Genomic DNA, 26074 nt, shown 5'->3' on the forward strand with positions numbered 1-26074 from the left:
TCATGCTTCTACCTCTACATCAGGGAAAGGAAAACTGCAGCTAATGTACTTATAATCTGATTATATGATTATATAACCACTGCTGTTAATCTAACACACACTCTCTCTGAGCCTTTCTCTAGGATGATCAGTGATTTATGTCTTTAAAAGGAAGTATAAAACCAAAAGCAATGAGTGAAACGAACTGTGAGATTAAACTAACCCTCCTCCACGACTTTCTTTCTCCCTCCTGCACTCTTTTCCCCTCCTCTCTAAATTATCTGAGAGCTGTAATTAAAAAGTGCTCTCTGGTTCTTGCACTGTGCTAACAAGCAGGCCAAAATGCACACATGGATACACACAAATCCAGACTAAATTAAAGATAGTTAAAGCTCGACTAATCATCTGAGTCAGTGCCATAACGAGTGGTGTGAGAGGAACACAATATTGTACAATCTGTAAAGTAAAACAAAGTAGTGTAATTAACTGTAGTAAATCTAGGAAAGCCCCACCTGGAGAAGTGAAAAACAAGGCTTTCCCCCCACTGCCTGCCTGTTATTTTTACCAGGCGTGTTTAGCCAAAAATGCCAACGGGTCCAGTCGGATGCACTAAAGACTAGCCACTCTGCTTGTTCACAGCTGCTGGAAAGCACCTCATGCGAGCACACTTCTAACTCTGCCATGCAACTGCAGAGACCAAATCGCACCAATCCCTCTTTCTCCACAGCAACCCAGGTTGTCAGCGGTGGGTCATTTCAGCTGACATTGGAAATAATGGGTTTTCCCCCCCTGTGCAGAAACCCATGAAATACTGCAGCAAATTCTGTATACAGATCACAAGTGCCCAGAAATGTACAGTTTACATATCTTTGCTTTTCTTCTTTCAAAAGAATGTTTGTAGCACGAAACAGAGTGAAAATTGACAGCTCTGCGATGCAGTTAGGGCGGCCTTTTAACCTCCTGGTCGCCGCACCATTCATGTCTATATGTCTTAAACTATGAGTTCTCAAGTTGGATCTTCAGTACTAAAGCAGCATGTAGGAACCAAAGTGCTGCATGAATCCAAGCACACACAAGGAAAAGATGAAGATGTGATATCACAGTGGCATTGCTCCAGTAATGAGAAAGTGCAGCTCTGGGGTGTTTTTGTAGTGTGCATAAAGTGAGATTTACTATCATCCTTAAGTGTAAAATCCACACTTCAACAAAAATCCTTGTAAACCCTGTTTACTCACCAACAGATCAGAGCTGCTTTCTATTCCACCAGATATCTCTCTTCATGATTTAAAGTTATTACATGATTAGCCAGTACTAAAATCAGAAAAACAGTTTCGGGAGTATCAGACATCAAAGAAATCATTCAGCCCTGGGAGATATGAAACTAACCAGATGCTGCTTTGCCCTCCAGTCTAATCACGTATCAGTCCGCAGACCGTGTCACACTGATCAGCTGAACAAACAAACCAGGATCAAACAGAGAGCAAAGCTCTTCAGACAAAGGTTCATATTGCTGGTTATGTTGCATGTCTTCAGTCTTACCTGTCATTATACAATTTCTAACACCTGCATGGATTAGCTGTTCTCCTGTTGAGCATTTACTGCCAGCCAGAAGGTACACCCTACCTGACTCCGAGCCCCCTCTGGAGGCACATTAAAACTCAATTTTTTCAGGCCCATCACTCATTCTTATTTATTTTCCTTTCAAAGATTCGCACTGTCCTCTATGAGAGCAGACAATCCAATCCCAGGTCTAATTATAAGCATCAAGAGAGAACATTGGGCTCTTATGATATGTCCGTCATCAGAAATGTTCAACTGCATTGCAGAGAGCCCAAATTATTTCCTCTTGCACAGCTCACTCAAAAAAACACACAAAAAAACACACAAAAAACCACACAAAAAACTGTGAAACTGGCTGCTGACTTTTTTTTCACTTAAAGCTTGGCCAGCTTAACAATAAGTCTTAACAATAAGACCTGCCTAAGCTTAAATGCCCAATCTAAAATTTTAGCAAATAAGGACCTCTTAGCAAATACTCCCCACTGATCTTCCTGGCCTAGTTTGTGTTTTTGTCTGTGGGTTGCTGTTGAGTGGGCAAAGGGAGGGATTTATAGTATTAGAGCGAAAAATGGCACACTTATGACAGTCTTCTCTTAATCTTACTATTGTCTCTTCCTAATCAATTTGGGGATGGCAGAGCTCTTTTCTCATTTTTGACAAGCTGCAGAAAGACTGTAGTGGTCAATAGACGCGGGTGGGCAGAGTAGGGACCCGGGCTGCATCCAGTAAGTGCACTCACCAACAATTAACCACAACATGAACACAAACCAATTAAAAGTTTTAAAGAAAAGACAGTTTCAAGGATGAACATCTGCACTCCTAATGGAGACACTTAAAGTGTAAACTCTAGCATTTATAGAGAGAACACCATTTAAACAGTCCATTGTGTTTAGTATGAGTACAGCAGTACTAATTTGGCTTGTGTACCTGGTGTGTAACGTTTTTCTAACACCTAAATTCTTTCAAGAGCAAATCACACACGTTAATGTTGCATGTCAAATAAAACAACTTCTGTGGTGTGAAGTATTCAGAAGTATGCGTCACATCTCAAACAAAGTAATTGATCTTTTTCTTCAAGCAACCCACTCAGCGGTGACCCTTAAGTAGGAATTGAGACTGTCTTTTAATATCCAAACAATCATTGAGATATAGGGAAAAAAAATAAAACACTATTTCTTTTGTCAAAAACATATATTTATCATTGTTAGGCCTGCAACAGACAGTCTAGGATGTTGCAGGAAGTCCTCTCACCCTGTGCCAGCTGGGATAGCCTTCAACCCCCCATCCCCTCCCCAAGCCTGAATTGGATTAGCCGAAGTACATTGATGGATGGATGGATATCCATGCCTGAATGGAGCAGTGTTTAGGAAATGTTTAGCATTTTAGCAAGTTAATTCACCAAGCTCTTGTCTTAGAATAATAACGGTATAATATTAAGTGAATATTATGCCTGGGTCTTTGGATAAGAGTAAACATGTGAGAGTATTGTGTGTGGGCCTGCAACAGAATAAAAGTTCCAGGCTGAGAAACCTTAGGACAAGGCTTATACCCAGCTTATAGAAATCTAATATGTCATCGCTTCTGCTGCTATGGGTTTAAGATTTTGATAGCCTGCTTGTTTTCATTTTGCGTGTGTGTATGTGTGTGTGTTCTCTCTGCAGAGGATCAGATAAATTTATTGATGCAGCCCATATCTACACAAAAGTGCTCGAACAGATGCAGCGACCGTCTGCACAAAAGTGATCGACGAAAGATAAAACCTGTTCATGTGAGCGCACGCTCCCATACACTGGAGAGCTTACAGCTTTAAAAGTTTCATACTTAACACCATCTTCACACACATCACAAGGCATGTACAAATTTCCTTATCAAATTACATGGGCTTCAGTGCTTAATATGTAAAAAAGTGGCATTCTGACCACATGGTGAGACCAGTAAGTCACCACTGTTGGGCTGTATTGAGAGCTGTGATTATAACCCAGAGTGCCAGGCTCCCAGGCTGCTTGTGATTGGCTGATTGAAGCAGGCTAATGAAAAGCGCAAAGAAGACAGAGACTTATTCTGGTCTGATTAATGTGTTTTCCTCAATGCCAATTAAACACTGATTACACAAATTAACAACTCTGGGCTACCATAATCACTAAGTGCTCACACAGGGACCGGTGCTGATAGAATGGGCTACAAACACGCACACACACACACACACACACACACACACACACACACACACACACACACACACACACACACATACAGCTGTAAGGCACCACACCCCATTTGTCCTTCTATCCTTGCCCAAAGCCCTGTCAAATGCTGCCAGGCCTGGCAGTTGTTATAACCTAATGCTTTTAGCTGCATGTCGTCCAAGATAGAGTTACGGACCACATTCACCAACCACCCTCTCTTGTGACTCACTCATTTTTTTCCCCTCTCAAACACACACAGGAGGAAAAAAAGACGTCACCCGAAGCCACGCAAGAGTGCACATACATTGGGCCTTACACAGACAGCTGGTGCCAAAGGGTGCAGTTAGTGGATCTCCCCTCTGGGATGGGGCTGCCACCCACTTTCCCTTGTATGGAGCCAGATGGAAAGAAGGACATCAAGAAGGAAGATTAAAAGGAAGGAAATGGGGACAGGAGATGGAAAGGGGGAGGCAAGTGACAGGACAAAAGAGGAGAGTGGGAGAATTATATGAAAAAAAAAGTTTCTGCAGAGTGAAAGTAATGTGAGTCCACAGGGCTGGTGGGGGTGGGGGTGGGTTACAATATGGAAAGACACAGTCAGTCCAGGAGCGGGGAGAGGGCATGAGGAACAGCAGGAAAGAGAAAAGGGAAAATGAGAAGTTATTCAAATGTCCTGAAAATATGGAAACTACTGGAAGTGTAAACCACAAATGCTCGCAAACACGCGGAACCTCTCTCTCACACGTGTCGCGACATTTTAGACAGATGTGTGCGTTTGTTCTGACAGAAAAATTAATGCAGCTTCTATTGTGCTAACATGAGAAAAATCACTGACCACTAAACTTGCATCTTGCTCAGTCAGCGCATAAACCTGTTTTTGGTTAGTGGGTGTTGTGTTCACTTGGCTATTTTTGTGTGCGTGTGTGCGTAAGTGCAACACAATGCACTGTTTCAGCAGAACTGCACTGCATAAAATTGAAAAACTAAAGAAATAAAACAGTTTTTTCATTCAAGTATACCTACGGTGTATACAGTATATACCCCTATGTGTGTATGCTGAGCTGTATATCTGTGTATGTGTGTCTGTATATTTGACAGCAGCTGTAATCTGCTACTACTTACAACCGGTTTATTTGTGAGTTATCTTAATTTTTGGGCTACATTAGCTCAGTATGTTTCTCTTTGCACTTTGTCTCTGGAACAGGAAAAAAAAAAAGAATCCAAACAAATGCAAATGAATAGAAAATACAAATACAGTATTGTTACTTCCCTAACAAACAAAATGTATCCAGCCTCCCTCCTTCTCACTCACTATTCATTTATGATAATATAGGTTTTTGTTTACTGTCTGCTTTGCTTGTGTGAGTGTGAATCTGAGCTTGTGTGAAAAGACAAAAAGGACCAGCTGTTTCATTATACAAGCGTAATACATCCATGAGTCCAGCTAATTTGATTTAGAGCAGGCATGAACAGGACGGCGTGAAAACAGAAAGAAAAAAAAAGCAATGTGGGGGATAGAGGTGTGCCTGATTAGCCAACTCGGCTATTAAACGTTACTAACCTACTTAGCCGGCACCAGAAATACTGAAACTAACTAAAAAATTATTCATATCTTTTTAATGTGCAGCACTGATTAACACTCAGAGATCTAAGTCATTATTTTTTCAACCCTAACCTTTGAATTAGAATGTGTGATTTTGTTTGTTTTTGTTAATCCTGGCAATCATAGAGCAAAGACAATGATCCTCCTAACTTTTTCACATTTTTTCACAAAAGGTCTGTTTTATCTTTGTCCTAAACATAGCGTTGTGGTTCAGCGGTGGTAGTGTGTTGGGGGTCCGTTTGCATCAATGGACCACCCATGTCCCATAAGCAAACATGGTTGTGTCTGTTTATCTGAGAGAGTTAACTGTTTTTTCACAGTCAAAACCTGTGATAAATATTGTATTTACCTGACAAACTGAACTTATTGTACTAATGTTTAGCTTGTTGGTGAATCACCTGTCATCTGACTCAAACAGGCTCTCCTCCACACAGTCCTCATTTATAAAGTCTTTTACAAACACGAACATTACAGCTAACGGATGGATTTTCCTGTGTCAGTGCAGCTAGCCAAACAATGAAGAATCACTCACTGCTAAAGAGACAGAAAGTGAAAGTAAACAGTATATCCTCAGGTTTAACATGAAACTTCTTATTGCGGCCAGGGGCAGCAGAAAAGTGACTCCCTTAAACTAATTTTTAGTTTTAGTCTTCTTATTTTCCCCTGAGTTATTGGTTCTGTTACTAGTTAGCTAACACAAACTAAGTCTAAGTCTTACCAACATACCAACACAGTGACATAACGTTCTATACTGACAGAAGACGGCGCTAAAAACTTTAAACACCTATTTCTTAAATCCAGCTACACAGACAGAGTTACATCTATGTCAGTTTTTGAGAGCAGGGCTCCATGATGTAAATCAGCCTTTATACATTTACTGTTTAATTTCCACTTCAGCTAAATGCAAACATGTGTATATTACTGTAGTGAACATGAGACACCAGTCACGGGCTCTCTGTGAAATAACAAGCTGTTATAGTCACAAATGAATCCACAGCCTGGGATTTGCACACATCGCAAGTAATGCAACCTTTTGTGCTGTCCTCAAGCTTTCTTGTAAAGTTAAATTGAAGAACCAGTCAATTTACCATTTACCAGTTCTGTATAGAGCCTGTGTACGACCGTATCCGTGAAAAAAACATCCCAACAGCGTCTCATACCTGGGTTTCAATGTCTTGACCATGCAACAAAAGCCCTCGTTTTCCAGAATGTTCCATGGAAGCAGATATTTGCACATAAAATAGGTGATGGATTCTATTATTTTATTACACTCAAGTTAAGTGTGTCCTTTGCTGGATGGGTTATCATGCCAACTGATTTATCATTACCTTTCTGTCCTCGGCTAACGTTAATTCACGATGGTGGCATGTGAGTTAAGCGCCCATATTCATAGTATTCCTAGAGTCTTTTGATCTCATATAATAATCCCAAATCCCAAGTGTGATATCAATCTCTTGTCTCATCCTTGTTAAAACTACAAATTAAGTCCAAACATTTAAAGTAAAGTTGGGATGGGAAAGTTGGTGCTTTCCCATCTTTATTTTACCAACTTCTTCCCACACGCTAACCATCACATCTGCTGACCTCACGAGGGTAGCAAACCAATATGACATCATGTATGCAGCGTTATTCAAGCATCAAAGTGCCACATATTTCTCTTGAATTCAAAATATAATTTAGGTGTTGAAAAATAATTTCATGAAAGGTTTCAAGTGGCTCTAAAATATGCACAAAATATTTGTTAGGACAACATTTCACCTTGCACTTAAAATTGTGCTTAATTTTGACTCTTTCCTGAGTGTTTTCTTATTATTAGACTATTTGATTATTCCAAATTTTCTCCTTTTTAATCGAGAACGGAAATTAGTCAACAGGCGCATCCCTAATGGAGAGAGCGAAAGAAGGAGGCAGAGAGAATTGAGATGGGGAGGAGCTGAAGGCTACAAAACTCTTTCAGCCATGATTGAGTTGGGTGTGTTGAAAGCAGCTGGTTTAAAAGTCAATTCACATACACAAATAAACAGACACACTGCAATTATCTATACACCTGATGTACAAAAATGCTCTGATAAAGGAGGTACACACACAGCCCAAACACACAGAGTTTGACGAGCTATAGACATCCTAATAAGTCACTGTGTCAGATAAAATGACTGTGAAAGCACATAATCAAGCACATTTTGCCAAGAACTAGACTTGAACAGTAAATTCCAAGGCAAAAAACAAACACATACACACACGCGCACACACACACACATACTCACAAAAACAAACAAACAATATTCAAGGTGTGTCTGCTGGGCATGAGAGGCTGCTCACAAATGATGGTTGCTGTAATCAGCAAAATGTTTGCCTAGAGCAGTGGAATGACATTTAGAACAGTGGATTACTGGAGCAAAACCCACACGCTGGCTTTTACACAAGACTATCATATTATTAAGGAAAACTATTATAGATTACTGTTATAATACCAAGGTTACACTGGCCACAGTGAGTGTTTGTGATTTCACTGTGCAACACAAGTCAAACCCTGTTTTGACCGAAACATTTGAGTATAAATTGGTACAAATTGGATCTCAGAAATTGAGAAGCTAGGTAGCTGTCTACAAATGTAGGGCAGAAAGCAGAGCCTTCTCTAGAAGCAGAAAACAGTACTCGGGGGTTCACTTAGAAAAATCTCATCAGAAGAAGACATATTTTCGATAGGTGGTTGAAGGAATTAGAAAATTTGTTACACCTTGAGAAAATGAGATATATAGTATGTCAACCAAAGCTGGTCTCTTTCAGGAAATTTCAATCACCAGTCAAATTGAAAATTTGCACATATATATGAATGAAACATAATTTCAAGAAGTTAAAAGTCCCAATACTTGCCTACACCATCAGCTGATGTGACAGTTAATAGGCCTCTTTGGATACAATACGCAGATCTTATCGAGAGCATGTTATTTATAGTTATAGCCTATCTGTGCAGTTTCCTCTGCAAGCATCTTTGCAACCCTCCTCCACCCCAGGACCACCATTTCATGCTGTGTCTGACGTAAATACTGTCATCATGTTTGTTGTAATTGAAGCCTGCTCTGTTATTTGCTGATGCTTTCCATGTATGCACACTGACCATCTCCATATAGTTACTGCTGACTAGACAATGTTATTTACATAGACAGTACAAAAGATGGACACATCTACCATGACACCAACAGTAAGTTTGTGAAGCCCTGTTTTTGGGTCATTGACATCAATGTCTTGGTGTTTTGAATCTGATATAATGAGGGAAGGGCTGACATAAATGTGAAACCACATGGTCATTAGCTTGCAAATACCAATGAGCACACCCTGGACAAACATCCTTTCTGGAACACAGTGACAAAAATGTACACAATGGACTGAATATTTTACTCAGTATGACCTGAAATGAGTGATTGAGCCCATAAATTCATTAGAAAAGTTTTTATAGAGTCCACATCCAATAAACTTTTATCCAACCAGAAATCTTTTTGTAGCCACAGCCATAGACTCCTAAAGGTCATTGAAAGAATCCAGGTTTAATGCACTTCCACATCAGTTTCACTTTCCGTACCCAGAAGCTACGTCCATCTTTTATACGGTGTATGCTTATCTAATTACAGTTAACTGAATCTCACTGCCACAAAATTCATTATTTTTGGCATTTTAAGTGTAATTGGGAAATCGGACATGCTCTTCATCAAAGAAATAGATTATAAGATTGTGGTGTTAATTGCAAATTCGTCAACATGTGCTACTTTGCCTTTGAAACAGCTCTGCTCTCTCACTGCCTGCAAATGCTTTCCTCTGTGGCATAACAGCCTTCAGAGGTGACAGTCTAATTCTGGTGATGTTGTACTAAATCAGATCAGAGTGGTGACTACAGGCAGTGGGGAGGCTGGATCAGAGCCAGTGTGGATTTTTTTTTTTCATTTAATTTATTCCATCAGGAACTGGTTAAAAAATGAAATACTTATAATTGTAAAAATGCTATACTGAGCCCAATAATCACACAGGCGAATAACAGGTTAGTATATACCCATATGGAAAAGAAATAGAAAAAACTTATAAAAGACTTGCATCAGATGTGGCCTACTTCATATAGTGAATCATATAAGGCTTATATGATTTACTCATGAAAGTGGCCACTTTCTCATTACTTTCATGTATTGTTTTAGTAAGTATCCAAAACATACAAGTTTCATTTACATAATTTTTCAAGGGATCTTATATCTGTTTTCACTCTTGTATGCTTTTCATACAAGTTTCACACAAGACAGATACAAACTTTACAAGATTTATATATATATCTTTTCCATATGGGTAATGTCCATCACTCTGTCTTCCATGTTCACTAAAGCCAATGACATATATGCCTGTATATTTTCCTGATTGGTGAATTACTGTCTCAAGTCGTGTCTAAACTCTAACAGAGACTAACATATTGTGGGCAATAACAGTCACATTGTCCATAAAAAATAAAGACAAAACTGCAGTAAATGAGAAGAATTCAGCAGGGACTGCAGTGAATCATGATTTGATACAAAGATTTAAAACCCGACTAATTGCACACTTTTGTTGAAGCCCCTAAGAGAAGATTAACTGAACGGCTTAACACACTTCATGAGTTATTGTATCAAAACCTCTCCTATAAAATCAATTTAGCCCTATGAGACACTCCAAACAACAATGACATGCTGACCTCTAATTTCTTGCAATGAGAGGGAACCTGTACGTTTCGCAAAGTTTTTGTAATGCATACCCAGTGCACTATGAGATGAAGGACCAGGAAGAGTACATCATTAAAAGGAGGGCTGGAGTATCAGCTGAAGCCAGTCTGAGCATCAATAAGAGCCACATCAGCAACAGACAATTTAATGGCGAGAAAAGAGTCAGTCAGGCCAGCTTGTTTGAGGTTAAAAATTGAGTCACGTAGCAGACTAACATAAATATTATTGTATTACAGCACAAATATTTAACAGAGAGCAACACAAATATGCTTTCAGTAGAAAATAATGCCCATTTTAAAGTAAATTTACATTTCATAAGACATCCAATCTCCCCTCCTATGAAGCAACATTAGAAGCAAATTGCATTAATGCACTTTGGCAACAGCAACGACTGAACTGAGAGTCCAACTAACATCTTGAATATAACTGTCTGTGGCCTAAAGTTTAATTAAATTAGCTAAATGAATGCTTTTTTACACTCTTACTGTAAATATATATCACAGTATAGTATGACAGATTGCATATGAAGGGATCCTAACTACAGGTTCCAAAATCTAATTTAATGGCTGCTTGTGAACTCTTTACAGAACACAACATTTTACTGCTAATAACCTTATATATAACGACAACAATGAGGAGCATGCAGAGCAGTCTGTGAAGTGAATTAGTGGAATAATATGGACGAGGATTAGAAAAAAAAATGCACAAATATAATTCAGTTTAAAAAACAGATGCAGTTTAATCATTAGAGATCAGTCTAAAAAGACGTATATATTATTATAAAATACATATATATATATATCTATAGATATAGATATATATATACATATATATTGCTGGCTTTGTTTCTCTTTTTCAAATGGGAAATAAGTAAGCATTTTGGGTTTTGTTGGGAGGTTTTTCCATGTGAATATGATTGCTTTCAATGATTTTGTGTTTATTTGGTTTTTAAGTGTATTAACACTTGTTACTTAAGACTTGATTGATTAATTAATTGATATAATGAAACTGACTGTGCTCGAAACTTTCGATTGCGTGCACCTAAACACATAAGATGCAGAAGTATCCATACAAATCAACCAATAAGCTGGGTCCCCACACACTGTAAACAAATCGCTCCTCCTGGTATCATCTTTCATAAAACTGGTCCTCTCAAGTCAATCGCTTCATTTACGGTCTTTTGTATCCAAAGTGATCCGTTTGATGAATTTTGTGTCTTTTTTAATAGCGAAGATAATTAAACGTAAAATTCATTAAAGATTGTTATTTTGCTGTCATGTGAAAGCGGCACAAGATGCATGGTGTAATCTGGTGAGGGCCTGCATGAAAAATGCATTTTTACTTAACCATTAGTGTGGTGGCAGTTAAGCCTTCTCCTGCATTTTCAGGCTGCAGTACCAACGTGCAAGTTTTTTCCCATAATTCTTCATAAATTAATCAGTGTTTTGTTTTTGTTTTTCCACAACTGTTACTTTCTACTGCAAACTGGGGATAGGGCACTCACGTCCAAAAAAACCACTTCTACAGTTATTGCATGAATCTGATGCTTAACATTGCAATCACATTTCTGCTGCACTCACAAGCATTCAAAGGTAAATGTCATGTCCGGCAGAGTGATGTGATGACAGGTTGGAAGTGCACCCGACCATACAAAACAATGAGTGGCACTGTGGTCTGCCATGAACATTCTGCTGAGTCAAGCACAACCACCGTAGACAACACAGCTGAGCCTCCAGGTTGGGATATAACTCAAGATGACTGAGGATGTGTGTGAGTGTCTGCATGTGAGAGTCTGCGTATGTGTGTGTGTGGGTGTGTGTAGTGTGTTTGTTCAGCACAGGAGCTCAGCACAGGGCACTATTGAAAGTTTTGCATCAACAGGCAAACAAGATAATTAATTTCTCTCTTTCGCTCGAATGCTTTCATTTTATTTTCATTTGTTTGCCTTTCTCTCCTTCTACTCCCACATTCACAAGATAAAGTGAATCCTGTGAGAGACGACTTGTGGCTCAGTGCACACAAATTCATTTTACTATAGGATAACAAAATGTCTCTGAGAATGGCGTTGTGTTTGTGTGCGGGCCTGTGTGTGCACTTAATGAGATGAATGTGTGCGCACCTCCCCTTCCCAATTACAGTGAGTGGAGAAGAGAAATAAGTGGTAGAAAGGAAAGAAAGATGTAAGGCAGGGCAGGGATAGAAGACAAGAGTGATGGGCAACGATTGGAGAGAAAGATGAAGTGAGCGAGAGGGGAATTAAAAAATTAGATAAAGGGAGTCTGTTAGCCAACTATTTTCCCACGTCTTAGTCTTTTATTTGAGGAGCTCACTTCATCTGTCTTGACTAAGAATCCTTGATTATCTCTATCTCTGTTTCTCAGCAGACTTTTCTCATCTATCTCTCTACTCCAGTGACCCCCATAACTGACTCTTCTCCCTCTTTTTTTACTTTCTTTTTGAATTACTTTTCTCCTCTTGATTACATTTCTTCATATCAGCATATCTTCTCATCCATCTTTGTCCATTCATTTCCTAATCCATCAATCAAAACTACGTTTCTTCTCACTTTTTCAAGGAACAATTTGCCCTGATTCCTATCTACTCAACCCCAAGTCAATCAAAACATTGATTTCATCAACCAACATAGGAAAAATACATACAGGAAGACATTACTAAACAGCAGAAGCAATTCATTTCACAATCCAGCACTAGTCAGCATGAAAAACATGACCACAGTACTTCTGTACTACAAGTGATGCCACAAATCCACTCCAGTTGCAGAAAAGTGGGCCCATGTGAAGCAATCTAGTTTGTAAAACCTCTTATGGTGATCTACCCCAGCTGATAGAAAGACAGATACAGAGGATGATTCGCTACACAGGGAACCAATGTGTTTAAAAACTAAATGTATCAGTTGGCCAATTGCAAAAACATAAATATTTAATATCATCTAATCATTAAATCAAGTCATTATAGATCATAAGCAGTGCCAAAGGCAGAGGAAAAAGTTGGGTTTACCCCAGAACTGCCCACCAGTCTTGAAATTAAAGACACATGAACACTGTTATTATTTCATCACAATTAATGCTGAGACAACAGCAGGCACAGCAGGGTGTTGATGTGTGCACATGTGCATGTAGTAAACGCAAGCCACAAGTTTTTTATTCTGGCCACACAATTCTGCCACATTGATTCTCAACACACACAAACACACACACTTCTGTAGTGCGAGCCAAGTCTCCATAATGCTGGTTGGCTCTTCACAGAGGTATGCCCACCTCTACTTGGATCAAAGGACTGAGCTAAAAACCTCTGGCCAGACACACTCTCTCTCATATGCACACACACCCACCCACACACACACAGAGTATAGTACTTCCTGCCTATTCCTGGATGAGATCAAAAAGGGTCTCTTTTGCTCTGAGCCTATAGCATAAATCACCATAAGCAAACGAGTGTCCAGGAACACACACGCGCACACACAAAGCCACCCTCATAAGCACCTGTGGCAGATCAAACACGTCAAGCTAAGAACACACACCTGCAGCGGGGGCAAAGCCCTTGCACTGAACGAGTAAATCATGCTGCTCTCATAAAAACAGCGACGTACACGCCCGCATTTGTGTTCGGCCAAGCCTGACCTCAGTAATATTCCGTGACTATGCAAAGATCCTATTCAAATAGCTCGTGCTGGCCCCGTCACAACAAAAAGGCACATACAAACAAATAGTCTCATCCAGGTGGGTTTAGTGCAGGAAGCACAGGAAAGAGGGAACTTGATCTTCTTGCACTGAACAATCATTCTATATCACTCCACACCCTGTGGAGGCTACAGTTAAAGTGGCTTCGCTTAAAGAAAAAAGTGTAGAAAAGTGAGACGGGGAGGAAGAAAAGACGCAGTGAGAGATAAACAGAAAGTGCAGAGAAAAAGAGACAGCCTCGGGTATGATACACTGGATGGTTGCCCGTTTGAATCCCAGCACTGACTGAAACCATCTGGATGAGGCAAAAAGAGTCACTGTCTTCACCTCACAGTGAGACTACTGTTAAGCCTTCGACTAATCTAGTGCCGCCACTAAATGACTGGCAGTACAAGTCTAGGATTTTAAAGGCATTTCCCAGGTATTAGGAAGGAGGCTGTGTGTGTGTGTATGTGTGTGCCTCTGCTGTGTCTCTAGCCACCTGCTATTTTAGCTCCACCAGTTGTTCCTGTAAAGAGAAATCTGTTCCTAGATTGCTTTTTGTAACTCACTGGGAAACCAGAAATCTGTGATGATTCGGTGTCATTTTAAGGAAGTAAGTTTTAGTTACTCCATATTCTCATCATACAGTGATGTTTCAGTCAAATGTAACTATATCAAACTGGAGATTTTCTATTTTTTGCTGTTTGTATATAAATGTATGGAGAAATACAGTATGTGTATATTTAAGTTTCTATGTGGAAAACTCCTACACAGCATGCAACACTTTGGCCATTATAGCTACAATATTACAGACTTACACTGACTACTAGCAAATTACAGTAATCTACTGTAAAGTAGCACTAAAACAAGGACATACGGTATAGCATGTACCCTACAGTCAGAAGAAAACCACTTTACATAAAATTGAACAAATGCACATTCTTTCATATTATTAATTAACTGGTAGGAGGTTTGTAAAGTTTCCCTCAGTAGACGTAGTCTTCCAGTACTTCTACTGAACTGTTTTTCCTGTAAATGGGTCACTGTTTTGTTTATCTCGTGCACGTAGGTGATGCAACACAGTACTAAAAGGGGTTTCACACTTTTCCACATTTCAAAACATGGAGGAAACGTGCTATAATATGCTAAACAATATGCAAGAAGAACAAGGAAGCATAAGACTGAAAGCTAGTAAACATGGATGTAGACCAGCGGTCCCCAACCCCCGGGCCTCGGACCGGTACCGGTCCGTGAGTCGTTTGGTACCGGGCCGCGAGAGTTGAGGCTCAGGTGTGAAATGTATGGTTTTCAGGGTTTTTATCGGTTTTCAACCTTATTTTGTTATCGTTTTTATCGTTAACTCGGTTTTCCTGGGTCTTTTCACGTGTGTTATGAATGAATCTTCTTTTTTTCGGTACCGGCACTAGTTTTATTTTGTTGTATTCATCCGCGACACCTCATTGCCGGTCCGTGAAAATATTGTCGGGCATAAACCGGTCCGTGGCGCAAAAAAGGTTGGGGACCGCTGATGTAGACGATACTGGTGTGAAATACAAGGAAACTGACTTAAGTGCTGATTTAACACTGATCTAACAACCTCAGCGACTGTTAGTTATATTTTATTTTCATTCTGATTCTCATTTATGACTATATATTTCTTAAAATACAAGAGTCATTTAGGTCACAATATCAGGTCTACTTCACGGAGTTAACCACTGCACGATGATAATGACAGTTTAGTTTTGATGGTGCTTGCTCCTAACCCGATTTTCAAGTTTCAAATAAAAGACAAACGGTGGTGGGAAGCAGTTTATGCAAAAATGAAAGAAGTCGTTTTCATATCATACTCAGTAACTAAAATAAACAAAGCTCCAATGATATTCTTCTGAATAGCACAAGAAGGATCTCTTTGCTGCTTTGCGATTTTTAATCAAATGATGAAATGATGAAACTTCTCCTGAATTCTTCTTCAGATCTAGGAAAAAGGGAAAAAACAACAACAACCTGGAGAAAATAATCTGCTAACTAGCTACAGTCACACTTGAAATATGGTGGTAAATAAAATGTCACAGGGTCATACTTGGTACAGCTATGAAATATGCAGCAAACAACTTTCAGTGCTAATATACAAAATAGGTTTCACAAACATTTTTCCATGTGAAACCCATCTAATTATTGCCCTGATTAGAGGCTAATCCTTATGCGGCTGTCTGTGGTGCTTTTTAGAGGCACTCAGCTGTACATAACTTTGCAGTGATTACTGTTATCACAGGGTTCAAAGTGCGTAATACCATTAAAACCCATAAAATGGACTACATATGATGAAGCTGTCACAGCGGCTTTCATTTATTAGTTCTTGTTTCATCATCGTCTGGCTGCAGCTTATTGTAAAGCACTGAAAAAGGACATAACCGTCTCTCACATATGGTTTATCGACAAAGAATAAGCTGTGAGATGCTCACACAAACAAGAATGTGCTGTGTCAGTTTACTTCTTCACATTTTTAAATATATATTCCCAAAGCTTCTTTCATAATTGACAACGTGTTTTGTGTTTGTTTATTTTTTTTATTTTTATGTTTTTGTCTGGTACCTTTAGATTCCATGCTTTTCACATCTTTCTTAATAAGATTTTGTAGAGAGAAAACACCCAAAGGTCTCAAAAGGAACAATCGGCCGAGATTACATTCCACAAAAAAATAAAAACAACTCAGTCAGAAAATGCTTATTCATTTATTAAAAAGAAAAAACAGAAATGTTTCAGCTCAGTGTTGAAGGCTCTACTGAGTACCAGAGCATTATAGTATTCTATTATGAATGACAATGTCAAAAACAGGCTGTTAATATGAACCTCGGCTTATTTAAGTACCATACTATATTGATCGTAGTGCATCTCTGTATGTTTGTTCTCAAACTCCTCCTAAACAACTGGTTCTACAAAGGTAACAAAATGTTTAACATCTATTCCGTGATTCATTAAAATATTTGTTCCAAATAAAAACTATTATTTTTTTCTGCCAGTTCACAAACATATGTAGTTTTTGAACCAAATGCAAAATTTGCATATTTATATCCACATTACATGTACATTTTAACAGTCATGAGTAGAGTTTAACTTTTAACACTTGGCTAGTTTTATTTCCTATCTGTTGTGCCTTTACCATTATACACAGTTAACTGAAATTGAAATCATAATCATCTGTAGCAGTAATTTAGTAGTAGGTTATTACTACTAAATTACTACTAGTTATTTATGGTTATGATTTATAGATATATCAACATTTACAAATAGCCAGCCCCATTTTAATAATTGTTAGTTAAGTGTCAAAAGTCATTGATGTAACTGCCAGTGAATGCTGTTTGCCATGAATTAGGCAGCTAATACTGCCTGTATTTAGTTACTTTCCATTATACAATAAATACATAGAGTACAAGAAGAAGACTAAAAAACATATATATTTATTATTCTTTTGTTAAATTTTTATAAACAACCATTTTTTTCATCTCACAATACACAGTGGCTCAAAGAACAACAAGATAAATTAACCATACATGTCTGACCATGAGCAAACAAGAGCTGCAGGCCCACTAGTTGGTCTAACGTTATCTCTTACTTGCATCTGACCATCAAGTAGAACTATATATACGGAGCTGTTTTTTTGTTCACCTTGTGAATATCAATGCAAAGTCTGCTGTTCACTCTATGTTGATTCCTTTTTCTGGTACCAACTCCTGCAAACACCTGTTTCTTTAGCAGCTTAACAGTGATGAACTGTAACAAGATCCTTCACAAAGTAAAAGTACCACGTTCAGAATACTAAAACAAAAGTTCAGCATTAAGTAGAGTAGAAATACAGATCTGTCAGCATTACGGCTGTAACAACTCAATTACTCTGGTGCTTGTTTGTTAATTTACTGACTTCAGTAACTGTTTACCAAAAATGAATAAATAAATAAATCACACCTCATACATTATGATTTTGTCAAAGGATATTGCAGAATATTGTGAAATCAGACTCAAGACCATATGCCACAGTTTGTGAGGTCTTACCAAGCTGCTATGCAAGCACTCTGTCACTCCTCACCACTGACAATAACTCTCCTTGACAACAACTGCTAATAGCCATTTTGGTTTCCCAATAGCCAGAGGTCTCATTATATTAGTGTGTAACTGCCAATAATTTGCACAGCAACCACTAGAAAGTCTTGCTTTGACTCTTTGTGGCTTGATCTCAATTAGATCCTTACCAAATTCGAACAATGCATTATTAATTAATTACCTTTGGACACAGCTATAGCCCTAAGGCAAACTGCTCAAAACCTGAATTTAGAGGTCACTGTCCTATTTAATTCCAATAACAAGTGTTTAACATTAAAGCCAAATGTCAGATGCTACACTATACAACATAAAAAATCATTTTCAGGTTCAGACCAGGAGAAGAATTTCCCTCCTGACAGTGAGCTGATTTGGTTCCTCTATGCAGCAGCTGTTCAGCAAACCTGCCTGTCCCTCACTATGCTCTCTGTTGGGTGGATGTCACATATTAAAGTTGTGACTACCCAGGCATAATATTGGATTTTAACATATTTTTACGGGCTGCAGAAAGACAAAATAACTATATATGAAATATTTCCTATGCATGTTTTCAACATAGCCTGTTAAAAAAAGAGTATTTGTGATTAATAGTACAACTTACCTGTTCCATGTTTAATTTATTCAGATTTATGAACAGATTTATCAAATTATCAATATTGCTGGCAATTTCTTTTTCACTGAAGAAAAACAACAGGAATCATAGACAGATGTGATGAGTTACCTGCACCGAGCATCTTTAAACAATAAAGCTGCAATTAACAATCATCCTCCTTACTGATCATTAACTAACAGTTTCAATATTTTGGTTATATAATACCAACTAACTGAGAAAAAATGTTCATCAGAGTTACAGCCATATCATTTAACACAGGGAGGTCACACCAATGTCTTGTTTGACATGGTCCGGAGTTGACCTTGAAGTACATGTAAAGGTAAATATTAAAATACTTAGATCTAGCAAGTTTCATTAGGTTGGGCAAGTCCAAAGCTCAGGCTACAAAAACTAAGTGCACAGTCCTTGAAGGCTATTGATGTAGCACTTTTCCCCTGATTAAAGAAACACTGCTGATTGTCTGACCAACGAGACTTTGGTCAAATGAGAGTGTATCGACCAAACAATCGTCCAATGTGCCAGTCAGCCCTGATGTACAGCCCTTAAACTTACACAATTCACTGTATGTGAGCAGGAAATCTTCACAGAGGGACACACACTACATATATGAGTTGACACTTAATAAATTAGCAGTTAAGATAACAAACAGCACTTGAGAGTGCATGCATGAACAAGAACTTCTCTGTCTTGTTGTCAGCCAATCAATCTCTGTGTCTTTTGGTTTGTTACGATTACAACCAACTGTGCATGTTTTGCAGTCATTATGCTTCATTTCGATGACTTGAGAAATAGAAAAAAAAAGTACTAGATAAGGTTTTCATGCAATGCCCCCCAACTCCTTGAACACATACACAGAGTGGATCAATAGCAGCCTCCTCCCCCTATCTTACATAATAAACACCAAGGCCTAAACAGCAAAACAGCTTCCATTCCACCTGTGTGGCCTGCAGCAATAGATTCTTTTGTCCCTCGTGGAGAGAGAGAGACAGAAGGAAGAGAGAATCCAACACCAAAAAGAAGACGAACGATACTGGAAGAACAAACACCAAAAAAACGAAAAGCAAAAAGAAGCAAAACAGACAGGACGCCAGAGAGAGAAAGACAGAGAGAGAGAAAAACCACATTGTACCCCGCTTGGTTCACATTTCAAAGCTCTGAAGGATGTTTTTGAGGGAAAACTCCAGCAAAATGCATCTTTTCACAAAGACAAAATACCATTCTGACTGGGCAGAAGCACAAACTGAGCAGAAAGAGAAAAACGCACAACGCCTCTGGCAATTATATCTGCGCCTTATCCTATATGTTGACTGTTTTATACCTTTAACTCACCACATTCATAGTAGAACTGTAGTAGAGTAGGAAGCACGCCATGACTGACCTCTTTACAACAACCTCAATGACTCACCAAAAAAAAAGTCAGATTAGCTTTCATGTGGGTTTATGTGTGTGCGCTTTTGAACAAAAAAGGTAGAAAAGATGTACTTTACTTTTATACACACACACACACAGACTTACACACAGGTGATTATCTTCCATTAGGCAACTTTTGTTGCTTCTTTTAAACTGCCGCCTCTTCTGCTTTGAGAAAAAAATACTTAGGAGTGATAGAGGGTTAGCATTAGTCTAACACACATACACACACACAGAAACAATGTGCACGGGCAGCAACACATACTGTATGTACTCAGAATCTCTTTCACATACCAAGCATGCACACAGATACAGGTAGATACACACACAAACTCTCTCGCAATCCATCACACACACACACACACACACACAGCGAACAAAGTGTCAGGTGGCAGTGGAAACGTGGTGATTTGTTCCTCCTGACAGACAGGAAATAAGGGAGTCGACCAGGGACCTCACTTCCTCTAAGATCTGACTAACCTGACATCTATCAGACAACCCCCCACACACACATGCATTGACACTGTCCTCCAATGTTTGGTCTACTCTAAAACACATGCACACACACACACACACACACACACACACACACATAAATTCACCATCCATCAGGCTCCTAAGTCCCCGCAGGGGCCTCCAGAATTCAAATGTGGCATTAAATACTTGTCTGTGAGCAGAGAAAGAACATGTGCATAACAAGCGTTACATGTACATTTTAAATTGTATCAAAATCCCCAGGTTGCAAGCTAAAGTAATGAAAGGTGCAATAACACCTCTGGTAACAAACAGCCTCTAATACAAATTGCTTCTACTGTTCTTAAAATATTGCTTTTTTTTTTTCTTAGCTCCAAGCAAAGGTTGCCACAGAAATGTGAGACCATCAGTGGGAGATGATGAAAAATGGAAAATAACGGCATAATATTGGTGAGGCTGTCAGTAGAGTAAAAAAAATAATAAAATAAATTAAAAAACATGAATAGCGAGTGCAGCACTGACAATGATCATCATTTAGATGAGCCTTCTAATCTACCCTCTCCTCATTACTCCAAGGTTAAGCAAATTTCCACGTCCGCTTTTGCTGTTTGACACTGATGAGAGGGAAGGACTTTAGTGTGTACTTGAGGATGGAAGTTTGTGCATCAAACTGCATGCTAGTCTATTTGATTTGGGTTTTGACATCTTGCTCTGAACCTTCCCAGCCCACAGCCCACCATATAATGTCCTATCTCTGACCTCAATTCACTTAAGCATGCCCAGTGGACCAATCAGCACCAAGTACCGGCTTAGCAGAGCCAATGGCATGTGTCATATCAAACCTAATCACACACTGATACATCGACTAAGTGGGTCAGCTTTGTGGTGAAAGTCTTTTCCCGGCGTAGGACGAAGGAAGCAGCTTCAAAGTTCATGGTTAGAAGGAAAACTTTTGCGTTCCACTTTATTTTTTTATACTTGAGAGAAGAGCAGTGGTTTAACAGCTGGCATGCTGGAGTCAGATTTAAGCCTGGAAAAGCTATATTTTTCACACGATATTGAACCAATAATGCTTTTATAGGTCCAGTTTAATTATATATCTGTTTTTTGATATATGATATATACATTTTTTCTACTCTGGGATATACTTAAAATAGTTATCTCAGGCACACAGCTCTGGTTGCAAGCACAGCAGCTGTTTTTCAAGCCTTTTATTTACAGGGGGCAGCCAATGAGGGAGGGTGGCCGTAAAGGGAAGCGAGCTAAAACAGCTTGTTTTAGACAGATGATGAGCGGCTGAGGCGTTTCACCAAGATAAATAAGGATTATTTTGAACTGTGATTCATAAAAAACTACACCCACTAGCATGGAGCTGCAAGCATAACAGTTCTCATAACAGTTAATGCATTGTATACATTAACGTGTCTCATACACGTGAACTCCTTCTGCACATTTTCAAACTTTATTCGGCAGTGGTCCTGAGTGGTTTGGGTTTGGTACAGAAGCTAAAAAAAAGGCTGCTTTTAGAAAAACCAAGAAATCGTTGCAAGTTTTTCATCACTGAACAGCTATATTAAAGATAGTAAAGCCTTCTGGACTCCCTCTGTTATTGATGTAGAATATGATTAACATTTGGAAACACTGCGCATGTGACCTATCCTTGACTTCACCAGAATATACGTAAAGTCTACAATGAGGCTCTGTCTGGATCCATGCTGGAAATGTGAATCAGTCAAACAGCTGTGGAGCAGAACCCACTCCATGACAGGGAGGCAGAGGTTGGATGGTGAGGGGGGGATGACTTATGAATAAAGAAGGGAGGGTGGAGAGGTGAGCAGATGAGAGACGGAGGTGGGGGTGGGTGGATGGGGGGACAGTAAAATGCTGCCGTCACTTAAACTCTAAAATGAAAGATCGATGAGCTTATTTAAATGTGCTCCCAGAGACGAGAGTTGGCTCATATAAACCCCCTCGCATTTATGAGGACGGGTGTGGGCATCGATTGACGGAGAGAAGAGAGAGAGTGAAAAGGGGAAGGGGTGGGGGGAGTGGGTTGTAAGGAGGGGAGGAAGGGGGGGGGGGATCAGGAGGATCAACCTTGGCTCATGAATTTCATCCTTTTCCTCCTAAAATAAAACATCCTGATAAATGCTGGGGATAAAGGGGTCGGAACCTGGAAAATCTACAGTCTTCGATTGACCGCCTGGCACAGCTTATCAAATCAATAAACCCGCACCACCACCACCCTACCCCTTCACCACAACCAACCTCATCACCAATCTGTTTCATTAATTTCCAATTCACCCCCTTCCACCCCTTAAGCCCAGACAGCTGAAAGGGACTGCTGGGCTTGATGGTGGGAAAATTGGGGGGTGTGGTAACTTGGGTGCTGGTGGTGAGACCTTGACATTAATAGGAGGACAGAAGGAGCTGACTCTGCAGCCGCTGGCAGGAGGGAGGGAGGGAGGGAGAGAGCAAGGGAGGGAGGAAGATGGGAGAGTGTGACAACTGGGGAAAGAAGGGAGAGGAGAGCAACTTTTGACATGCACAGAGGTGTTGTCATACCGTCATCATTGATTGAACTGCAGGCAAGGCTTTGTGAGTGACAAGCACGGTGCGCCGCATTCTTCCTCCAACCCAGCACCGTACATTTTTTCTTCTCACCCCCTTTCCTCACCACTCCCTTCTCTCCTTCCTCTACTCCTTCTTACACTACCTCCCTTCCCTCTCAGCCACACTCTTGACTTTCTCACCCTCCCCGCTCCCCTTCTTCACACTCATGCGGGCACTTTTCTTGCACTTAAACCGCTTGCACATATCCACCATACGTTCACAAATAGCACACCCCCACACTTCTCTTTCACATACACACACGCACAGACATTCCTAAGACCCCCACCTCTACTCCTCCTCCTCATTACCCCAAAGTCTCAGCCTTACGTTCTGCCCACCACACCATCTGTGACCCAGAGAAAAACTGCATGTCAACACCAGCCTGACCTTTTCCATGCTTTTGTTTCCCCACTCTCACATCCTCCTATGAGGTACATTAAAAAAAATTCACATTCATAGCACAAACACTGCAGTTTCTTTCCACTGTGGCGACAAAAGAAAACAACAACAACATATGAATACTTAGAACAAGGCAACCCACCATTTCCACCTTTGGTAAGGGATCAATATCTCATCATATCTGTCTCCTTTCCTGTTGCCATATTCAACAATTACTCCACTCAGCACGCAGCTACAAGTCTCATACTAATCCGGACACCTGCCCAAGCAACAGGGTCAACGCCGGAATGGGATACAGCTTTAATGAACACACTGTGTGAGGCTGCATGTTTGTGTGTGTGTGTATCTACATGTTTGTGCATTTGTGTGTTTCTGTGCCAAATCAAGAGCTGTAGTTAAGCAGGTCACTGCATAAAAGGGGGATTATCAGTGCCTGGAAACTGTAACACTAAGACCCTCCCCACACACACACACACATCCTCAATAACTTAATCCTGCGATTTATAGTATGAATAGAAACAATAATAATAATAATAACAATAATAATAATTAATACATGCACTGCACAAAATACCTAGCCTTTTCTGTCTCTGAACACAAGAATATAATTACCAAAAAATGTTTGCCCCCATAAAACCACCCCTCTCTTTTCCCCTCCTGCAGACATGGATTAGAACTCCACCAAGTGATAAACTTAATGTGTTAAATCACTGTTTTTGCAGTTTAGGGTCCTCATGTCTTCTTGCTCCTGTTCAGCATGATTGCAGTGACAAAGGGGTCTGTGTGGATGTGTTTATTAAGACAATAGATTTTCTGCTTACATCAACTATGAAAAAAAACTAAAGAACGCGCATTAAAAATCTAATAAGAAACATTCTTATTTGCTCTGCATCATCTGTCATTTGAGAGTTCAGCTCATACCTTGCCCGTGCAACATGTGGCAGTTGCTGCCGAGAAGAAGCAGGAGAAATAGAGGCAGACACCGGCTCACTCTCCGGGTCGTCACGGTTCCCATCACCATCTTCTCCCGGCTCCCTGCAGCGGGTCCCCCCACACGCTCCGGAGATCCCGGACGGCTAATTCCCGGCTTCATCCTGCGGGAAAAGGCTCCGCTTCTTGCGCTTTGCTTCTGCAACTCTCAGTCTCTCTCTCCCCTGCGCACGAATGAGAAGAAGTGCGAATGGGTGGCGGAGGTGCTGGTGGCGGGCGCAGGCTTCAGCTCTGCCCTTCCCGGGGTAAAGCTGTCACTGCTGACAAACTCCAAACTCTCACTCCGCAACTAGGCAGGCTGTGGGGGTAAGGAGGCTCGGTTAACAGGCAGACTGACTTTCCCTCACTTGTCCGGGGCTTCACGGTGTACCGGAGCCGTGATCTCTTAACTGCAGCGGCTGCGGAGTCCGTGTCTTTCCACGACCTGTGATAGTCTACCTCATTTCCATCTGGATTGATCCGACCATCGAGTTAATACATTAGAGTGTGTGTGTGTTTAGACTTATCGGCTTATTCTCTGCTATCGACTTCAAATCCGCGCTTGTTTTGATGTCTTCACCGGGGATTTGTCCCGCGGGTCATTTAGCCGTTTACACGGCGGTCGCATTAACAGAGAAGCGATAAAACACCTAAGTTATCCATCCGTAGTCTGCCCGTATGGCTGCATGCTCTAAAAAATCAATCCAGTAATTGATTCGGCGAATTCCCTTGGATTTAGTCTGCAAACAAAGTGTGGAAAGGGCACCCGAGTCTCTTTCTAAGAGTGCTCTGTTATCTGAGCAAAACTTAAGATAAAAGATATCCAATTTGACACGTTAAACTCGAGTGTCCGTGGGTCGAAACTGTGTCCACTCTTCTCCCTCGCACACAAGGACACTCTTTGCCCGCGCGCACACGCCACACAGTCCGGCTAACTTGTGCTGTAATGCGGCTCGGATTACTCGGAAAAATGAGACAACAGGTTCACAAAAAATAATGGCATTTCAAGTTTGTCGGCAACAACCGAGACTTTTCTCCACCTTGGAGCGGGTGCACTGCCGTGGAGGCGCTGCTGCGAGGCACCAAAGTGGCAGGTTTGAAGTGAAAGAGCAGCCGCTCAGAGCCAGACGGTAACGTTACTCTCGCTGCTGTTACTGCGACACTGGAGCCTTTCGCTGTTTTATCCAGAGTCTTCAATGGTCCCCCCGCAAGCTCGCACGAGCCCGGGAAAAAAGCAATACGTCAAATATACGTTTTTATCGCTGTCCATAGGTACTCACGAGAGTTTCTATCCTCAGTTTTCGGCGTTTTGTTTTCACCCCGCTGGTTTCTTCCGTGTCGGAACCCTGTTGAGGCTTTGGGAGCCGACTGGGGCGATGCGTCTCCCTCCACTGAACACCTGCCACCCTTCTCTCCTCCGCACAGACTTGGGGGAGAGAGAGTGAGGTCTGTTGGTTAGACTTATCCGAGTAGCTCCTGCGTACCTACTCTTTTATGAGCGCAAACTTCTATTTACATTAGTTTGAAATTACTTTTTTACACCGTTAGCCTTTCCCTTAATCTCTCCAGTAATCTATCCCAAACTCAAAAACTAAACTTCCATTCACTATCATCCGTCGCTGCTGATTGGGAGAGCTCATGGTTCCCGCTGTTCCTATTGGACAGTCTGAACCGAGGGGCGGAAAGCACATCCAGCACCAAGAGCGCAATGGAAGGTCCCCCCACCCCCTCAAACATCCCTGCCACACACACAG

General features: G+C 40.4%; 1 protein-coding gene across 1 annotated transcript in view; it reads right to left on the reverse strand.

Moving 5' to 3' along the window:
• The window catches only part of LOC116312365 (protein sidekick-1), a 262760-nt gene extending 236890 nt beyond the window's left edge, over positions 1–25870 (reverse strand). The window contains exon 1 of the mRNA XM_031729765.2: positions 24273–25870. Within this exon, the coding sequence (XP_031585625.2) occupies positions 24273–24444 (172 nt within the window). The 5' untranslated portion in view covers positions 24445–25870. The remainder of the gene's footprint in view (positions 1–24272) is intronic.
• Between the last annotated feature and the right edge of the window lie 204 nt (positions 25871–26074).

Source organism: Oreochromis aureus, linkage group 6 (assembly GCF_013358895.1).
Source record: "Oreochromis aureus strain Israel breed Guangdong linkage group 6, ZZ_aureus, whole genome shotgun sequence".
Taxonomy (NCBI): Eukaryota; Metazoa; Chordata; class Actinopteri; order Cichliformes; family Cichlidae; genus Oreochromis; species Oreochromis aureus.